The 18,361-nt window shown below is 49.9% G+C and overlaps 1 protein-coding gene across 12 annotated transcripts in view; it reads right to left on the reverse strand.

The window, feature by feature from the left end:
* NR5A2 (nuclear receptor subfamily 5 group A member 2) overlaps nucleotides 1–18,361 on the reverse strand; it is a 130,980-nt gene that overhangs the window by 110,128 nt on the left and 2,491 nt on the right. For 2 of the 12 annotated variants that reach the window (XM_070501480.1, XM_014829371.3), the window contains 3 exons: nucleotides 5,268–5,386; nucleotides 3,587–3,728; nucleotides 580–1,226 (listed from right to left, as the gene is read on the reverse strand). In XM_070501480.1, the coding sequence (XP_070357581.1) occupies nucleotides 580–1,226; nucleotides 3,587–3,728; nucleotides 5,268–5,386 (908 nt within the window). Of the gene's footprint in view, nucleotides 1–579; nucleotides 1,227–3,586; nucleotides 3,729–5,267; nucleotides 5,387–5,807; nucleotides 6,323–6,363; nucleotides 7,933–8,131; nucleotides 8,523–9,331; nucleotides 9,464–12,575; nucleotides 15,086–18,361 lie in introns of those variants that run through there. The other 10 variants (XM_070501484.1, XM_070501483.1, XM_070501481.1 and 7 more) reach the window with 10 other exon arrangements.

Below are 18,361 nucleotides of genomic sequence, written 5' to 3' on the forward strand. Positions count from 1 at the left end.
AATGACAGACGCGGTGCATGACAGTAAAACCCAAGCCGGTCCACAGCACTCATATCTGCCCACTCCCCAGGCAACGGCAGTCAACATCCTACTGGGACCTGCTCCGAAAACAAAGGCTTTACCAACCTAATGTCAAGGTAAACAGGCAGTAAATACCTACCTGTTACTAGTAACCAGGGGTATCATTTTTTCTTTTGAAATGATACCATTATAATACAGCTCTCGGCAATTTTTAAAAAGTTTACCAGGTGCTGTTTCCCACTAACTTAAATTTTCTAGCCATAAACCACCTGAATTAAAGGGAGTAAATAATGACATTCTACCATGCCGAAAAAAACTAAGTTTCCTATATTTTACGTTGAATGTGGTCCCCCCAAATTAAGAGCTACATAGAATAACAGCCCCATAAAGTTATGCTGAGGTAGTCTGAAGTCAAGGTCATAAAATTCTTCTACTCTGTAAATCGTACAAAGAAGAAAGTGAGGAAAACGAATTTTCAGCCTCAAGAATACATGATTTAGGGACAGAGTTAGGGCTCTCTGGAAGGGGCATCAGAAGTTCCAATAGCTGATGACATACCTTGAGCTCTCGGAAGAAGATGCTACTCCTGGCCCACTCAACGATGGAGAAGAGGGTCTGATCGGCCATTTTGCACATTAGCCCAAACGTGCTCAGCTTTTCATGCTTGCTGCGGTTGGCTTGCTCTTGCTGCAAATAGGCCATGATTTTGGCCTGGACTTGAGGCTCATCTGGCTCGCACTTCAAAAGTTCCAGTATCAGATGCGGGATGCTCGCCGGGGAGCTGGTCTGGTAACCATCCATGTAGGAATAGCCCATTATTGACTCTGGTGAGCTGGTGTAGGGGTCTGGGTACTCGGATTTGATGGCTCGGCTGGGAAAGTGGCTGTAGGTCTGGTAACCTTGCAGGCTGCCATGAGGTGGCATCGTCATGCTAATGGGGGACGTTACAAAGGGACTTCTGTCATAGTCCGTGGGAGGCAAGGCAGCGTGGTTCAGAGGTAGGCCTTTGGAGGCAGAATGGATGTTCTGGATGGCAGAGGAGATGCTCAGCTCAGAGGGCATTGCCTGGATCACCTGAGACATGGCTTCCAGCTTAAGTCCATTCGCTCGAATGAGGGCTTTCTTCTGTTGCTTCAGGGCCCTGTCCCTCTTGTACATTGGCCCAAACTTATTCCTCCCTCCACGCATTCGGTCGGCTCTTACCGCTGTTGAGGGGGAAAAAAAGGAAGTAAGGGTATAAATAAGATGCAAATTGTTAGCATTCTCCGGATCTCCTGATATTTAGCAATGTTGAAAGTTGACCAGAAATCGTATGTGTGTGGCTGTTTTCATTACAATAGCCCTCAAAGATTCCAAAAAAAAAAACCCATGTCCTCTTTATTTATGAACTCTTTCCTCCTAGTGTGTTTGTCATCAAAAAAATATTCTGGATATGTAGGGACATATTAACCCTTTGGCGGACTGAAAAGATTTCATAATTTTTACTACACCCAGGGGATATTTTGTGTCGCTAAGAAAGGATCAGTTTCCATTATGCCAGTTATGTTGTGATTCTCTTCAGGGAAACTCGAACTGCTGAGAGGAAAAAACCAAAAATCAAATAACCCATTTCTGGATTAAATTGTAAATAATCTCCCTTAGAATATCTTCTTCCCTCAAAGCCATTTTGGTCAATTTGCTGCCCATCTATTTAAAAAGATTAAAATCAAATGTTTCCTAGGGCATCCTGATTTGAAAATGTGAAGAATTTTTTTTAATACTTTCGCAAGTTATTTTTATTTGTTCTCAGCTGAATCACTTCAGTCTTGTTTTCCTCTAAGCTGGCCTTTTTAGTCTCAAATGTCTGCTCTGCTTAGAAAATTATTTTCAGTTGGAATCGATGAGTATCCATCCGATGACCACCAGTTATTGGTTTTAACTTGAGCAGAACTGGACATAATTAAAGCAAATTCATTTCTGAAGCTGTCAAGACAGTCCACTGTCACAATGCTGTGTGGAGTCTGGGGCCACGTCTAATAAGTTAGTTAGCAGTTTTCTCCAAGCCCTTAGTGGCCAGTGGCAATTAGACAGAAACCAGAGACCACTGACAGCTTGTGACACGTTGAAATTGCTGGAGGTTAAGTTTTTGAGCTTTTTATCTTAGGATTAGTACAGCATTAAAAATTTATTGTGGATGCTAGGTGTCCAGAATACTGCACAAGAAAGCGGTTTTCATCTGGGTGATAACATATTGAATATTCAGTTGTTTCAAATCACGGTTAAGGAAGTATGAATATACACCACAAGTGACTTACAGTGAAGAAAGCATACTTTATAAGGTAAAGAAACTCAACTTTTCCCCTTTGTCAAAAAAACAAATCAAATGACATCAAATGAAATCACAACATTTAATTTTTAACATTTTATCTTTTGAGTCTCATACTGGAGTAAGCATCTCCCACAGTATTTTGCTGTTTGGAAAATAATGTAGTAGAAAAAGAAATTAAGAAGCATCAATTACTTCCTTTCCCGATCTCTTCTTAAAAGCAATACTGACTGAGTCCTCATGATAACCAAAGTGGCTACTTCTATCGGGAAGGAATCTATTAGTAATTCAGGAGATTTATTTGGAACTTTTTGAGTATTTCTATCAAATCTGAGTGTCACATAACAGAAAAGCTCCAAGCAAAAGTAGCCTGTGCCTCATGGATCAAATAAAATGCACTCTTGTATGTGGCACTTATCTGTGATATGTATCCCTTATTATTACAGGAAGTCAGTAGGTCACAGGCTGAAAAACAGCAACACACCATAATAGTCCATGGACTCCAAATTATTTACAGCAGTCACATATTAACTTTACTGCCTGCCAATGTGTGCATTGTAAGTACAGGTTCAGGTCTTTCAATATGCAGTTCAATGTGGCTTTTGAGGAGCCACTCTCTTGTTCTTGTCAAAGCATTGCTACTGATTTAATAGTTCATGATTTTCACGTGTCCTTCTCAACTTTTTTCATTTTGCAGACTCAGTCATTATCTTAAAAATAAAAAGAAATGTGCTTTCCCACACTATCAAAAATGATGAGTCTACACGAGAAACTCCTTTTTACAATTAAAGGCTTTAACTCTTGCTCAGGAATCATGAAATTAATAGTAACAGTTACGACAAGCACATCTATTTAAAAAGATTAAAATCAAACTTTTACCAGGGCATCCTGATTTGAAAACACAAAGGATTTTGAAAAATATTTTTGCAAATTATTTCTGTTTGTTCCCAATTGAATGACTTTACTCTCATTTTCATCTAATCTGGCCTTTTTTAATGTCAAAGGCATCTGCTCCCCAAACTAAAAAAAATGGAGTGGTGGGGAAACTCTGATATTTAATTTTTTTCCCCTAGTCGATTTCACCGGTGTTTAAATGAGTCTCAGACTATTGTGCTGACAAGCCATGAAAAGATCTTACATTATTGTCAACAGTGTTAAAAGACTAGGAAAATAATGTTACCATCTCATAAGCACAATGTTGTTTTAAATCCCATGTCCTTGGAGAGTTTTAACAGGCAATAGTCTTCAGAAGAATCTTACCTTCTAGCTTCATTCCAACACTTAGACATTTTTGAAATCGACAGTAGGGACAACGCTTTCTCTGTGTTTTGTCAATTTGGCAGTTCTGGTTTTCTATACATGTGTACCTTTTATTATTTTGGACTGTTCGCTTAAAAAACCCCTATAAGACAGAGAAAATAGTGAGACATATTATAAATCTAACACCCGTCTCTTCCATTGTTTCATTTTAAGAAAATCACCACTTAAGTCTTTTCATTGCACCACTTGAGCCCTTATGTGGTTCTGTGGTTTGTTTTACATTTTAACAAGATCAACCCTCCCAAACAGCGCCAAGCCATAGTGGAGATTTTTCTGGCATCAGAGTTATATTCCTCAAGAATTACATCAAATCTTGGGGAGATCTGGCTACATATCATTTCATCTCAGTAGTTAGAGAAAAATATATTCCATATTGACCAGGAATTTTTTTTAAAAGAAATCTGTTTTCCTATTAACCTTCGTGTCCCAGATAAGCGCTGCTGGGGATCTGCATTGCGCTGAAGTAGTCTGATACAATTGCAGTGGCAAACTATTGTCAAATACCAGTGGAAAAACTGAATGGCAAAACGCCTCAGATCTTTCACAAATGTCAACACTGCCTAGTTAAAGGCAAAAGGATTTAAAGAGTAAAATGGGAAAATGTTCATGATTCCACTGGAATACATTCAAGTTGGGGAACTCTGCTTAAAAAAAAAAAAAAGGTGAAACTAATGGAAAAGACAAGCATGTACAGTAGAGAGCTGAATTTTAGCCCAGAGTGTACGCTTTCCTTATATTTCACCCAAAGGAATTAATCAAAAAGAAAACTTGCAGCTTTATAATGTGACAGCTTTACCAGTGGTATATTCTTCATATTTATCCTGCCGGCCTTACAGTGAAACAATCTTACTTTGTTACAGAGAATGAAGGGATTTTCCTGGCAGTAGTTTAAGTAATTGTGCTGCATTTTCTACTTTAAGAAATATTGAAAAATAGTGAGTATCAAATTTACTGCGACACATAAAAAAGGTCTGAGATAAATCCTTAATGTTATAGTTGATATTATTAGTAAAAATATAGTACATCTTACATATTAAAATTTCTTGCATTTAAATAGGTCATATATTACCTTTATAACAACTACTCTATTGCAAACTAAGATCTGTTTTCTCTTTCTTTATGATATAAATTTCAAAAAACCTTAAAAATTATTTTTGGAATAAGTCAGGATGCAATCATGCAGTTGAGAGTTTCGACTTTTATGTCCACGGATAAAAAATGTTTAGACTTGTAGCACAGAATACTCTGAAGTTAAAATGTATTTGGGAAATACTTTGTCATGTTCCCTCTCAAGAACAACGATGCTTTAAATACATATAAGTCAAGCAAAATCAATATTGAGGACTGCTAGCCACAGAAGACTTTCTATAGCTACATGACTTTACTACAAAAAAGTATTTTAAAGCCATGGGACTGGCAGTTTTCTAAACAGCATAAATTTCTTTACCTCCTGAATTAAATCAGACACATATTTCTAAGACTCATTTCCCTAAGACTAACTCTTCCTCTCATTTTTAATTGACTCTAAAAAAGACAGACTAAATTTAACTTTAAAAAGGAATCCAACGATTCATTTTGGTTCTGAACATCTTATTTCTCAGGCAGCAATGCATGAGCAAACCTTGCAGCTTTCACAGGTGAGGAGACCGTAATGGTACCCAGACACTTTATCTCCACACACCGGACACAGCTCCTCCAGGTCTTCATCATAGGAGTAATTCACCATTTTAAACTGAGACACTGAAACAAGAAGAGAAACGCATACACATCTCCAATTAATTTACCACGTAGGTTTTAGTCCTGCAATGAAAAGCATTTTGGAGACTGGTGGGCAAATATCACCAGGAAAAATATAAAATAAAAATAATTTTTACTCAGGTCTACCAAAGATAGCTATTTTTATACAGTGAAAGTGAAATATCTTTTGGCATCAATGAGCATGCACTTCATATTTTTTTTAACTTAAAAAGAATTCCAACTTCTTTTGTTAAAAATTTTTCAAGTGACCGCTGTTGAACCCAATCTCATGATTCTGCAAAGTGCCAATCCCGATAGAAACGCGAAATGCATCAAGTTAACAACTTGAGAGTTTCTTTTAAACCTCCCTAAAGTTAAGTTCCAAGATGTCACCTTTGCCTCAGGGAGAGAAACAAGCACATACATTATTCTCCCACTCCTGAAGCTAAGTCTGCCGCAAGTATATCTCGCTTAGAAGAATGGCAACACCAATTTGCAAGCACTTGACCCAGAGTCTGCAGCCCCACAGGCCTGCTTCTCAGTCTCAGCCCCACTCGAACAACAGCCTGCGGCTCCCGGCGTTCAGATGTGTTAGATTAATCGAAACATTCAGTTCCGTATTGACAGACTCCTGTTCTGGATACTTTCATCTCCTCAGATTTGAGGATCTCCTGTAAACATAAAAAAGCAAAAAGGGAGGGCGCCGGGAAGAAAAGAAAAGAAAAGATGCACACGAGGGTTTGGTTTCGTCGCAAGTCCTGTAATGAACTTCACATGTTTCCCATCATCTTTGCAAAATATAAACACCTCGAGATCGCCCTGTTCGAGTTAAACAGAAATCAGGCCACGCAGCCGCGGCTCACGCCGGCGATCGGGTAACCGCCTTCCTCCGGACGCAGCCCCGTGAAGGCGTCTTCGCTGCTAAAAGATGGATAAACTACGCGCGGGAGGGGCAGTGGCCAGGAGACCCCGGAGACTACCTGATCGCGTCCCTCGCTGAGGTCTCGGAGCGCGGGCGCCGCGGGTCCCGACGGCCAGGGGCAGGTCGGAGCAGCCCGGCCACCGCCCGCACCCCTCGGGGCGCCTCCCTGTGAAACCCCGGGGCGCACTCGCCTCTGGCCCCTTGCTCAACCTTCGGCTACACACAGGCGCACAAACACCGAGTCCAGTTTGTTTTAAGTTAATCAGTGGCATTTGCAGGGGGCGGGGCGGGGGGGGGGGATGGGGAACCGATGGCCGGGCAGAAGTTTCCTCTGATTTGTTTACCAAAAAGGAAAGAGAGAAATAGCCCCCACCCCATCCCCAAAAGTACTCGGCCACTCTATCACCAGAGTGGCCTCCTTGCCAATGACTTGTTCTTTAAAAAGAAAAATAATAATAAAGTTCTTTTTTCTCGCAGGATTCTGCCGGCCTCTAGAAAGGGCCGTAGAGGGGGTTGGGGGGGGGGGGTCACTTGCAGCACTTGGCAGCTGAGGACCGAGCACCAACCGGCTGAGTTGAGACGTCTCCTTCCGAGGCACGAAGCCCTGGGCTGGGGCTTGAAGTGGACTGAGTTAGCCAGAGTTTGGGGGGATCCCAGAAAAAGATGTTCCCGCCGAGGCAGGCGCCTGGGCTCCCGAGATAGAAATAACGAGTTGCTGAGCGTAGCCCTGCCAGCGGAGCCCGCTTGAGTCCGGCCCTAAGAGGTCCGCGCTCAGGTTTTGGGGGCTTAGTGGAGGCTGAGGGTTGGAGAAGTCTTGAGGGATGTTTCAGGGAAGGGAAAAAAGTGTACTTTATCTCCTTCCCCAGCAAAGTAAACTCTACCTGCGCACCCAAGGAGCACAGAGAGGCCACCGTTTCCAGGGGGCCTCGGTGCCCACCTCGGGGATCCAACCCCGAAGGGACAGGGGGTGGGGACCCTCTTGGAATCTTCAAAGACAGAGGCCATTAGGCAAGACCAGGGCATCTTTCAGAGTCTCCAAGTGCTGTATCCCAAGCAGGCGGTTGGAAAACCGAATCCGTCGGGGCCAAGTAGTCCCTGTCTTGAGGAAGCAGAGGGAACGGCGGGGCCTTGGGAAGCGAAGGCCGCAGACAGGCACGCGGAGAAGTTCCTCCCAGTTGCACGCGCTGCTGGGTCCCGGGACCCAGCAGCGGGTCCCCTTTCTGGGCTCCCCCACGGGCCAGACCACGGCGCGTCCCCGGCTGAGACCAGAGCAAGCATGGGCATGGGGTGCCTGTCCCCAGGGGCTGCTCTCGAGGGGGAGGCCGCGTGGCCTAGAGGGAGCCGCGCCCCGGCGCTTCCCGCGCGGCGGCTTTCGAACCGCCAAGCGAGCGGCGGGCGGCCTCTCCTGAGCCCTGGGCCGGAGGGAAAAGCTAACTTTCCGCTTTGGGACAGTAGGTCGTGCCAAGAACCCCCTCTCGAACTTTACAAAGAAAATATTACAGTGGCATTTCTCTCCCATCTACTGCCCCAAACCCCTTACTCTTGCCTCCCCTACTTCTTGCTGCAGCGTCTCCCTGAGCCTCTTTTCCCCCCCAGTCCCCCAGAAAAGCGCGCGCCAGAACGAGAAGCAGAAACTTTCCTGTTGGACCCAACAATCGTGCCGGCCTCACGGCCCCCAAAGGACAGTCCCCCTCCGCAGCTGGCGGCCGAGGGTCCCCCGATCCGGCTTCCCCCGCCTTTTCCCCCCCGCCTCCACGTCGCGGGGATCCAGGTGCCCGCGGGAATGCCTCTTTGGGTCAACCCAGTTCCCCCAGCAGCCAACCTACAAGTTAGTCCCAGGGGCCTCAGCCTCAGGGGACTTCCACAGCCCTTCTTGGAGGCTTGGAGACCCCAGAGTCACCGAGGGCTAACCGACTCCACAGGCAGGACGCACGCCTCCCGGCCGCCCCTCTTCCCAACGCGGCCGGGCGACGTCGGGCCCCCGGCCTGAGCGCAGCGGGCGCGCCGCCCATCCCGCACCGCCTCGTGCACCAGCCCTGAACTCTGCTCTCAACGGCTCCCGGCCCTTTCAAGTTCGCTGAAGGGGATGGCAGGAAGCGTTCCGGGATCACAGGCCCGCCTGCCCGCACATCCTGCGCTCTGGAAGGGGCTGGAAAGGGCGAGGATGGAAGAGCACCGGTGACTTTTCCTAGCATTGTTCCCTCCCCGGCCCGGAGCAACTGCGATAAACTTCAGAAGGGTTTAATACAGCCAGTTCTAAAGGCACTATATTGGAATGCAGCGAAAATACAGCCAGCGGGTTTTGCTTTTTTGTTGTTGTTGTTAGCAATCAAGAGCTGGGAAAACAAATAGGATTTCTATATTCCCAGCTCTTGGAATGATGAAGAGGAATGAAGCTAGACCGCTGCCCCCCGCCCTCCACGCACTCAACAGTCCCCGCGCAAAGGATGGGGTTGGGGTAACTTTAGTTCTTTTCAGTTCTGCCTGCAGTTATGAAATCGTCCAAATTCGAGCCGGCTCCCGGGGTCCGCCCGCGCTTTGGGGGTGCCCCCATGCATTCTAGCACCGCTAAGGCAAGCTTTTCCGGAGTCCCCTTCTCTTTCTGTAGTTGACTTTCCTAGGCAGGGTGTTCTTCCTCGTGCAAGAGCTTGGGTGAAACTTCCCACCGGTTCCAGTGACTGAGAACCTGCGCGGGTTTCCAGTAAGACGCTCCGTTTCTTAGAATGATCTTTTTATTCTAAAGTATCTTTAGCCTGAAGCTGCCCTGGCTCGGGTTGCCATAGAGCTGGAAGCCTTTCTTTGCTTAATTAGAAGCGGCCAATTAGGCATTGCTTGGAAAACCTCCGCCCCGCATTGTTCAGGAGCCATAAAGTTTTACGCGTGCACCCGGGGCGGGGGCCCGGCGCCCGCGAGCGCCCAGCCCCGCCGCCCCAGCTCCAGCGCCCGCCGGGTTGGGGGCCGGAGCCCGCAGGGCGAGCCGGGGGTGGGGTGGCCCGGAGCCCGAGCGCCGCGCAGCGCCTGCTCACCTTGCATGTTTTCCGGCAGATGCCCCTGTTCCCCATGCGATCGAGCCAGTCCAAGGGCTTCCGTCTCCACTTTGGGCAGCATGACAAGGCGGCCGCGGGCGGGGAGAGGGGGTCCGCGAGCGCCCGGAAGCCCCGCACCTGGACACCGGCAGCGCAGATTCAACTCCGGCGGAAAGGAGGCAGGGGCGACCCGGCTGCCGGCTCACCCGCGGGCTCGCAGGAGCGTGCCTCCGCCTCCTCCGGGGCTGCGCGTCCGGACCCCCGAGCCCCGTCCAGTCTCGCAGCTCCGGAGCCGCCCCCAGCGGCTGGGAGGGGACGGGGGCTACGAGACGCGGCGGAGACGAGCGGAGACGGCGTCCGGGCGCCCCGGGTCGGCTCGGCCCTGGTGGCGGCGGCGGCGGCGGCGGCAAGGGCGCAGCTGCCCGGCGCGGAGGGTGTACGACCCAGCTCCGGGCGGGCAGCGGAGGCGGCGTGGAGCTGCCGCCGCTCCGGGACGGCCGGGCGACTCCTACCCCTCCGCCCACCCGCCCTCTGGCTCGGGTTCGGCAGGGGTCTCTCTCTCTCTCTCTCTGTCGCCTCACTTCTCCTCTCCGCCCCTTCGCCTGTCTCCGCTTCCCGCTCGCTCACTGTCACAAGTGTGCAGTGGTGAAGTTCCAGCCTTCTTTACTCCTCTCGCGGGGCCCAGAGCAGCTCTTTCCAGCCCCTAGGGCGGCCGCGCCGGGAGGAAGGGGGGAAGACGACGAGAAGGGAGGTAAGTAGGGCCGGGGGCAGGGGCAAGGCTGGGATGAGGGGTGATGACAGTGAATGGGGACGCGGGTTCCGGACTCGGGTCGGACACCAGCCGTCAGCCAATGAGCAGGAGGCGCATGCTCCAGTCCCCTCGCCTGCCCCAGCCCCTCCACCCCGCCTTCACCCCCTCCCACCCCACCCTGGCCCGGGGCGGGGGATGTGAATGCTGCCGGGTCTTACAGCTGGTGAGAAGCGACCTCTGTCTGAGCGCCGCGGCGAAGGATGAAAGGCTAGGGCGGCGATTTCCCTGAGCTGAGGGGAAGCCAGGCGAAGGGATGAGGGTGTGAGTGGGGGTGACTGTGTGCTCCCGCGTGCGTGTCGGGTGAGGGGCCGGAGGGGGAGTGTTTAACTAGCTAAAGGAGAAAAGAGATGTTGAATTCAGTTGACTGCTTTGGAGAAAAGCAGAGCTGGTCGGGCCTCCAGGGTCTGCGCCTTCATTTTCCCTGAGCGCTCAGTCTGCGCAGAGGCCCCCACCGTGGGCCCCGGGCACCCTGAAGCGGCCGAGCGTCCCGGCTTACCGAGGGGACAGCCATGCCGCAGAGAGTTCACTCACTTGCCGAAAATTTGAGGAACAGTAACCCCTGTTTTTCCACTCTTCTCCAGTTCCTTAACTTATTTATAAACCCCTCCTTCCCTCCGACTGGAGGCTAAGATTCTCTTGGCGGCAGACTTCCTAAATTTTAGTGAACGTGCTTCCATGCAGAATGCAAAGATCCGTCCGCTTTCTTTTTTTCCTTCTGGTGTCTCTTTGGTGAGACGATCCACATGAGGCCCAGAGGCCCAGCACTTTAAAAAAGTTTTAAAGAACCATCTGTTATGCAAGCGCTTCTGCCACCAGCGCAGCCACATCGTCAAAGTTTTCAGATCTTATCCCAACAAGATGAAAAACATTTTTTTCCAGCCTCCTGACGGCATGAGAAATGCCTCATATTCAGCGTCTGCTGTGAGACCGGGGTAATTATGAGAGTCCACCCACAAGGGGGTGAATTTGAATCTCAAAAGATCTGAATTTATTCTATTTGAATGGCACAGAGATCACACATTCAAACTGCCCAGTCCAGTATTTGACCAATTGAAAAATACTCCCGTCATGGCCATGCAAAAATCTACACTTTTATATGAAATGAGAGGTTCACACCCACCCACGCCTGGCCATTCAGATACTGTTGGCTCTCTCCACTGATTAGTCATTTTGCTCTTCAATAGATGCTCAGAATCTAAATTATTTACATTTCAGTTTTAGTAGCATCTTCAGGTTTCATGAAAACATTTAAACTTGGGAGCGGGACTGTCCATCCATTAGTTTGTAAGGGAGAGTGGGCTTCAGTTGCCAAAATTAGTGACACTTAAAGATGCTCAGGTTTTCCCGATAGTATCAAGTCACACTGCCAATCCATTTTCAGTATTACTAGTTGTTTTAAAGATGGTTGTGATTGAAGAGTCTATATAACTACACAGTTCAGAAAGGGAGGCACGTTTGAGAGCTCAGGACAGCACTCACAGGAGAGCTGAAAGAAGAAAGAGGTTCCAGCACGAACAAGTAATTGTAGTGTGGCAGAAATCCCTGCCTGGACTCGAGGCTGAGCCTGACCTAGCCAGGCAAACTTTGTGATCCCGTTCAAAACCCAGCTTCAGCCCCAGAAGGGACTTGCTGAGGTCACACGAGCGTCTCTTCAGTCCAGACCAGTCTGCCCTCCCACTCCACCCTCTAAAGAGCGGCAGTGATGGTGACCAAGGGCCAGCTGGCATTCATTCATCTCCTCACAAACCGGGAGGGGCGGTGTATGTAGAGGAATAGGGCTGGGGACAAGGTTTTAAAATCCGCCCTTCAAACAATCCACAGTTGGACCACAAAGGAAAGGAAGGAGGCTTTTCGCCCTGCTTTGAAGCTCTGGTCCAGGCTGACCGCTCGGTTTAGTTAGCAGCGAAACCAAGGCGCACCGAAAGAGCGCGGAGAGAAGACATCCTTTTCCGAGAACCGGGGGCAGTTCCAAGCCCCTGGCGCTGTAGGCCTCCAGCTCCAGGAAGGGAAGAGCTCCTTAGGGCCAGCCCTATCCAGATCCTCCCGGGGGACGAGGCGAGAAAGCTTCCCCTGGAGTCGGTTCTTGTCGGAGACCCGAGGGTACACTCACCTTTACCCCGATCGTTCCGCAAGGGGCTTAGGGGAGCGGCGCAATTCCCAACTCCGGGGCAGACGCAGAGGGAGGGCGGCGGTCCCCAGCCTCCGACGCCGCGCCCATTACCTTCCTCCGAACGCTCTTTCCACCCCTGTGAACTCCCTCCTCTTTCCGAACACTCACTCTAGTCACTTAACCCTGCAATTCCGGCGGGCTGGGGCTCCCACTGAAGCCGGGGACCCGCGCGCTCTGTGACCTGGGATCGGCCTGGGCGTCTTCCAGAACGTGGTCTGGGAAGGAGGAGCCCGAGCCCGCCCGCGGCGCCTGGGGTCGGTTACCTGGGGATGGTTCTAGTTTGCAGAGGCCGCGGTGTGAGGCGGGAGAGCCCAGTGGACGCAGAAGGGGATGCAGTTGAGATGCAAGCTGGGGAATAGGGCCTATGTGGTCTAACGTTGGTGGTGCGGACTAGGGGACAGATACACCGCCGGCTGGGGCTGGCAGAGCCCCCGTGGGCGGGCAGACGCGTCCCATCCTCCGGCCGGAGCATCTCACGTAGAACCACTCTGCCTCTTAGTGGAAGGACGCTTGGGACTCCGCCCCAGCTGCGTAAATTTGACTAGCGTTGGAGACCAGAGACCGGAACCCGGGAGGCCCGGGGAGACGGCTCCGGCTCAGCTACCGTGCGCCTTCTCAGTTTCTTCCTGCACTCCCTCTGCCAACTTCTGGCAAACTTCTTTCCCCTTTCCCCCTCTTCCCCCACGCCTCCTCCTTTCCGACGAGACCGGTCTCCCGGGCTCGCCCTTCCCGATTCTGACTTTGTCTTAAAGCGTTGATTGACGGTTGCAATTACAAAGGATGATGGCTCGGGGAGGCTCCCGCAGCCTTGATGAGCCGGAGAAGGCGCAGTCCTGGCATATTTTATCCAAGCTCAGCGTTACGGGGCCGTGAGCCCCATTCACCTGGCGGGCTGCAGCGGAGGAGGTCTCGCACTCTCACCCTTGAGGTGGTAACTGCTTTGCTCTCGCCCCCGCCTCCACCTTCCCACGGTTCTGCGCCGCATTTCAGAGCGCGCGCCGGGAACAGCCTGCCCTTGACCCGACCCGAGAAGCACCGGTCGACCCCAAGCACTGAACGCGTGCAGGCTGCAGAAGGATAAAACGTCAAGACTTTCAATTTCCTGGTTCAAGTTTTCTGGGCTTGGCAAACACAGGTCCCCGGAAGAACCGAGTAGAAGACCCCCCTTTCGCGCGTGCCTGGGTGGGAGACGCCTTGCAGAACCCATTCAACCTGGCATTATTAAACTTGCAAACCTGCCTCCTTGGAAACAATTTCTAACGCTTCCTCCACTCCTACTTTTTGGTGTTTTTTAAAACCAGAATAATTACTTTTCTCGTAGCACGTGTCTACATTTCAGCCCCAAAAGAAACCTAGAGTTTTTTCAGAGTCTCCGCAAGGAGGCCGGGATGGCCAACCGGAAAGAGCGGGAAATTTATCACCACACTGAAGCTTGGGCTCTGCCTGATTTTTGCGCCCCTCCCACTCGAAAAGCCCTTCAGAAGCCACTTTCGCCTTCCCCTGAAAATTCAGTTTAGCAGGAACTCAGGCGTTGGGCTCCTGCGCTCAGCGGGGGCTGGGCTATCCGCCCCCGCCTCCGAGCTCCCCACGCCCGCGCCCGGAGCACTTTGTTTCAAAGAGAGAGGGGTTAAATTTCAGCACACATGTCTAAATTACCAGGAAGCATAGTACTGGCCGAAGCTTTGAAAAAATAAACTTCAATAGGTGAGAAGAAATCTTGCCTCGTTAAAAAAAAAAAAATCCCTGTTCTGCTGTGTGTGTAAATAACTACTTAAGATATCATTAACAACAGCCACTAGAGCAGGAGGAACGCCTTCTGCGCTTTAGACCGTCTACTCCTGGAAAGACTGCCTGTTAGGGGTGGCCTGCAAACGATGACGGATTGACAACCACTATGGAAGCATCTTAATACACGTGGCCCGGCCTTTACTGGGGATGAAAATGCAAATTGGCGCAATTATCTGGGTAATCTAGACTGCTCCACCCCTCCCCCCAGACAACCTCCCCATCCTTGCCCTGAGGGAAAGGAGAGGTTTTTGGAGAATTTTGGCCTGAATTATCAAAATCTGCAACTCTCTGTCAAAAAGGTTTCACTATACAACTTTCTGACTTAAATTTCTTGGGGACGTGTTGCCCCAACGCACGGGTCCAGGCGAGCCCACCTTGGTACAGTCGGTGCCCTTGGAAGTGAACGGGGAGACCAGATCTTGAGAAAGGAGTCGGCTGGGGAAATAATCTCGGGTAGGTGGTCCAATCTAATCTATCTCTTCCTCTCTGTAATTGAAAGGGAGAGTGAGTCAGCCACAACTCAAAACTCGGAGACGCCAATCTCGGAACCACCCCTGTCCATCCTCGGGACAAACGAGAACATGGAGTGACGTTCTCGAGGTCGATGGTGGCGCCAGCAGGCCACCAAGCGCTTGGTGAAACCAGCTGAACAAAACTTGCATTGCAATTCCATTTCCCCCTGCCTCTCCTCAACCTGGACTAGCAACTAAGTCCTCAACATCAGACTATTCTGGGCTGCCGTTCAACACAAGCCAGCCAGACTGGAAGTTTCACAAGGGAAGGAGTAACGCGCCGTGCGGCTTCGAAATTCCCGCGCTCTTGCCGCGCTGGATGGACCCTCTCGCCTTAGGAAAGGCCCCCGCACCAGGTTCCCGGCTCTTAAGATCACCGAGCGCCGCGGCGCGCAGAGCTGTGGGCGTCGAGCTTTTTGGGTCCTTCTAGGAGAGCGAAGAAAGTGGGGCTTTGGAAAGGTGGAAATTGCGGGGTTTCATCACCCTCGGCCTTGCGGCGTGGAAGGTCGGGGGGGAGGTGGTTACACAAATGCGGGGGGCGGGGCGGGGGTGTCGTCTCCTCCTCCAACCTGCCTCCAACTCGAAGACCATTTTTGTGGTTAAAAGGATGGTGGCTGGCGTGCGCCAAGGCTTCGGGCAAATTTTTTCGCTTTCCCCCAGGGCCTCTTGTCTGGAAACTTGTTGCTTGGGGCACCCGGCGGCGGGTTCCGACTGATTTTCGTTCCAATCCTATAGAAACCGCTGGAGGAGGTGGAACTTGGCATTGGAGGTGGGGTGGGGGAGGAGTGGGGGTGGGGTGGGGGAGGAGTGGGGGTGGGCGGGGCCGAGGCTGCAGACGTCCAGCTCCTAAGTGAGAACTCAGCGTTTGCTGTGACCGTTCTCACCGGGTGTGGGACCAGAACTCACTGCAGTAGACACACCCAGGTTTGTCAAAAGTGCTTTCAAAAGGGGGAGGGGGTGCGTAAACAATCTCTTTCCCTATTTCCTCCCCCAAGGAGACCACATGTTTGTTTCTTAGCGGGGGGGGGGGGGGGGGGGGGAGTCCTCTTCTCCCTAAACTCAGTCACTCATTTTGAGTGATTTTCCTGCCCTCCTCATACCCACCGACTCTGTAACAAGGAGATGCTCTGAATTTCCCCAGTTCCCCGGCCACCCTCTCAGCAGCCCTGTGAGTGGCCACCACGCACCAGATAGCTGCAAGCTAATCCTCATCCGCACTCCAGAGGTCCTTTCCAGGAAGCTCCTAAATAGAAGACCAGAAGTACCTTCCTACCCAGCCCTGCCCTCCGGGCTCCCACGTGCTGTCTCCACCCCGCCCTCCTCGACCTCTCCCCATCCCACCCTTCAGAACTCTACTGGGATCTAAATCTGATTTCCACTGTGGAATGAAAAGGAAGATGAAGAGCCCTTTACAAATGTCTTTCTTAATCCCGAAATGCCTCTGGAAGAAAGTCTGAGCAGACCAACATTGTTTTTAATAATTCCTTTATATCCACAAGGGCAGAAAGTTACTCCCTTGAGGAAAGCTTTCAGAATCCCATCCATGGGTTCTATTTACAGTTCACTCTCCTGACAAGCTGAGTCATCTTGGGTAAATCACCAGACCTTTCTGATTCCATTTTTCATCAGTAAAATAGGGTTAATGAAGTAAACTTTGTGGTTGCGTGAGACTGTGCCAGTAATTCAGCTTATCATGCTGCTAATAAATATCACTTCTCCTTTGTATTTCTCTCTTTCCCGCTCACTTCACTCAAACTCATCTTTCTCTAAGGAAAATAACTAAGAAGGGCATCACTAACCATTCTAGGACTATTAAAAATAGATCCTCCCAGTGGGAGGTACTTGCTACTTTGACCATCCCGTGTGTTTGACATGGTCTTCAGGGACAATTACATTAGCCCAGATCAAACTGCTTATGCTCATCTGCATTTGGGTTGTTTGGAGTTTATAAGTTATGTCATTTCTTATCAATCACAAAAATACACATAACAGAGCTCCCCCAAAAGACTAAGAAAGAGGCAGCCTTATTCATTTGTCTGGTCAGTTTCAGCCTCTTGGTTCTCCCATGCTTAACCTCTCAACATCACACTGGGTCATATTTCACCTCTTCCCCAGGGCCTTCCAGACCATAGTGCCCCCCAGACTCCTGAAGCTCTTTGAAGCCTACTGGATTTCTCAGAGAAGTTTTTGTTCCAATAAGGTGAAGAGTGAAGACGTGCAACTCGAAGAAGTAGCTGTATCCTGAGGTGGGTTCTGGACTTGGGGAGCAAGATGTCTGAATCTTGCCCTGCATTGAGCATCCCTGGAGGTGTCTGGGGGAGGCTGGGCTTCCAGGTGGGAGTCTGTTCCAGAGCCCTGCTCTAGCTCAGCACAAGTTCAAGGCTGAATCCCAGATAACCCTGGACATTGTGTTTGGGTGGAGGGGTCAAGCAAAGGAAAGGAGCATTAGCAAGCCTCTGTTCTCCCTTCCTCCATAAATCTTGGTTTATTACAGGAGGCATTACAGAAATCCTTTAACTCTGCTCACAATTCGTGGATCCAGGCCAGTAAAGAGAATCTGGGAAGCACTATTTTGGAGATGGGCTGGAGCAGGGGCCCCAGAGCGTAGCTTCCTGCAGGGGCCTGGCTGCTAGAGCCAAGCAGCAAGATCCCAACATGGGCTTGGGCCACTGGCGTTCTAAACTGCACTGCAGAGAGCTGGCTAGAGGTGGGGGTGACATACTGGGCTATCTCACTTTCCAGTGCATTGTATTTCCTTTCAGAGATCCTCATGGGCACAGAGCTTACTAGAGCTTATCACTGGAGTAAGATCAGACTCCAAGAGTACTGAGGGGATCAGAGAGTGAACTTTCAATCGCAGCCTCCATACGGTGTTTGCTCTGTGTATCATGTACCCTGAACTACACAGACATCACTTCCTGTGAATAATATACGGCATTATATCGAATGTGGGTAATATATTCTGTAAATGCACTTAATTTGAAGAATTGCGTAAATTTAATACAAATCAAAGCCTAACGCTGGGCACGTTGTGGGAGGGTCAATAAATACTTGTTATATGACATGCTTTCCTATCACACAGATTTGGCTCTTTTGTTGATATAAACGACTACTTTATTCTCTCTTTCTGTTAAATTAGTACTGCATATCATACAGTAAAATCACTCCATTTGGGGGAAAGAAAAAAATCCAAGCCCAAAACCAAGAATCTGGACCAGGGCCAGTTAACTTTCAGGGAGCACTCTGGTTATAACCAGAGTGGGCCTGCTCTTACACCACACTGAATGATTATCTTGCAGATAGGCAGAAGGAACAACCTTATCTTATTTCCACTTTTCTAAATGAGCACAGACATCTAAACACAATTTTCATGTAACCACCAACGTGTCTTGAAAAAAACCATTGTGTCCAGCTAGGTCCCACAGAGACAGCTTTTTAAATAAACAGAAGCACATTTCCTAGTATAACACAAATGAATTAGTGCAGAGTTGGAAACCTTGACTGCGCTCTACACACGGTGGGCTCAGTCTTGTGGATCACTCCCCATCTCTGTCTCAAATTGGAATTCACCATCTCAAAGCCACCCAGGGACCTCGGTGGGTTCTTCTCAGTGGGGCTGCCCAGGGAAGTCAGACCCCAAGAGGAAATTCGCCTTCAGGGATCGGGTCAGCCCCTTCCATCCAACGGTTCAGTCTGATGGCCCCACACTATCCTTCCTCTCCTTCAGGCCTCTGGGTGACTGTCCAGGC

Source organism: Equus asinus, chromosome 30 (genome assembly GCF_041296235.1).
Source record: "Equus asinus isolate D_3611 breed Donkey chromosome 30, EquAss-T2T_v2, whole genome shotgun sequence".
In the NCBI taxonomy this organism is placed as follows: Eukaryota; Metazoa; Chordata; class Mammalia; order Perissodactyla; family Equidae; genus Equus; species Equus asinus.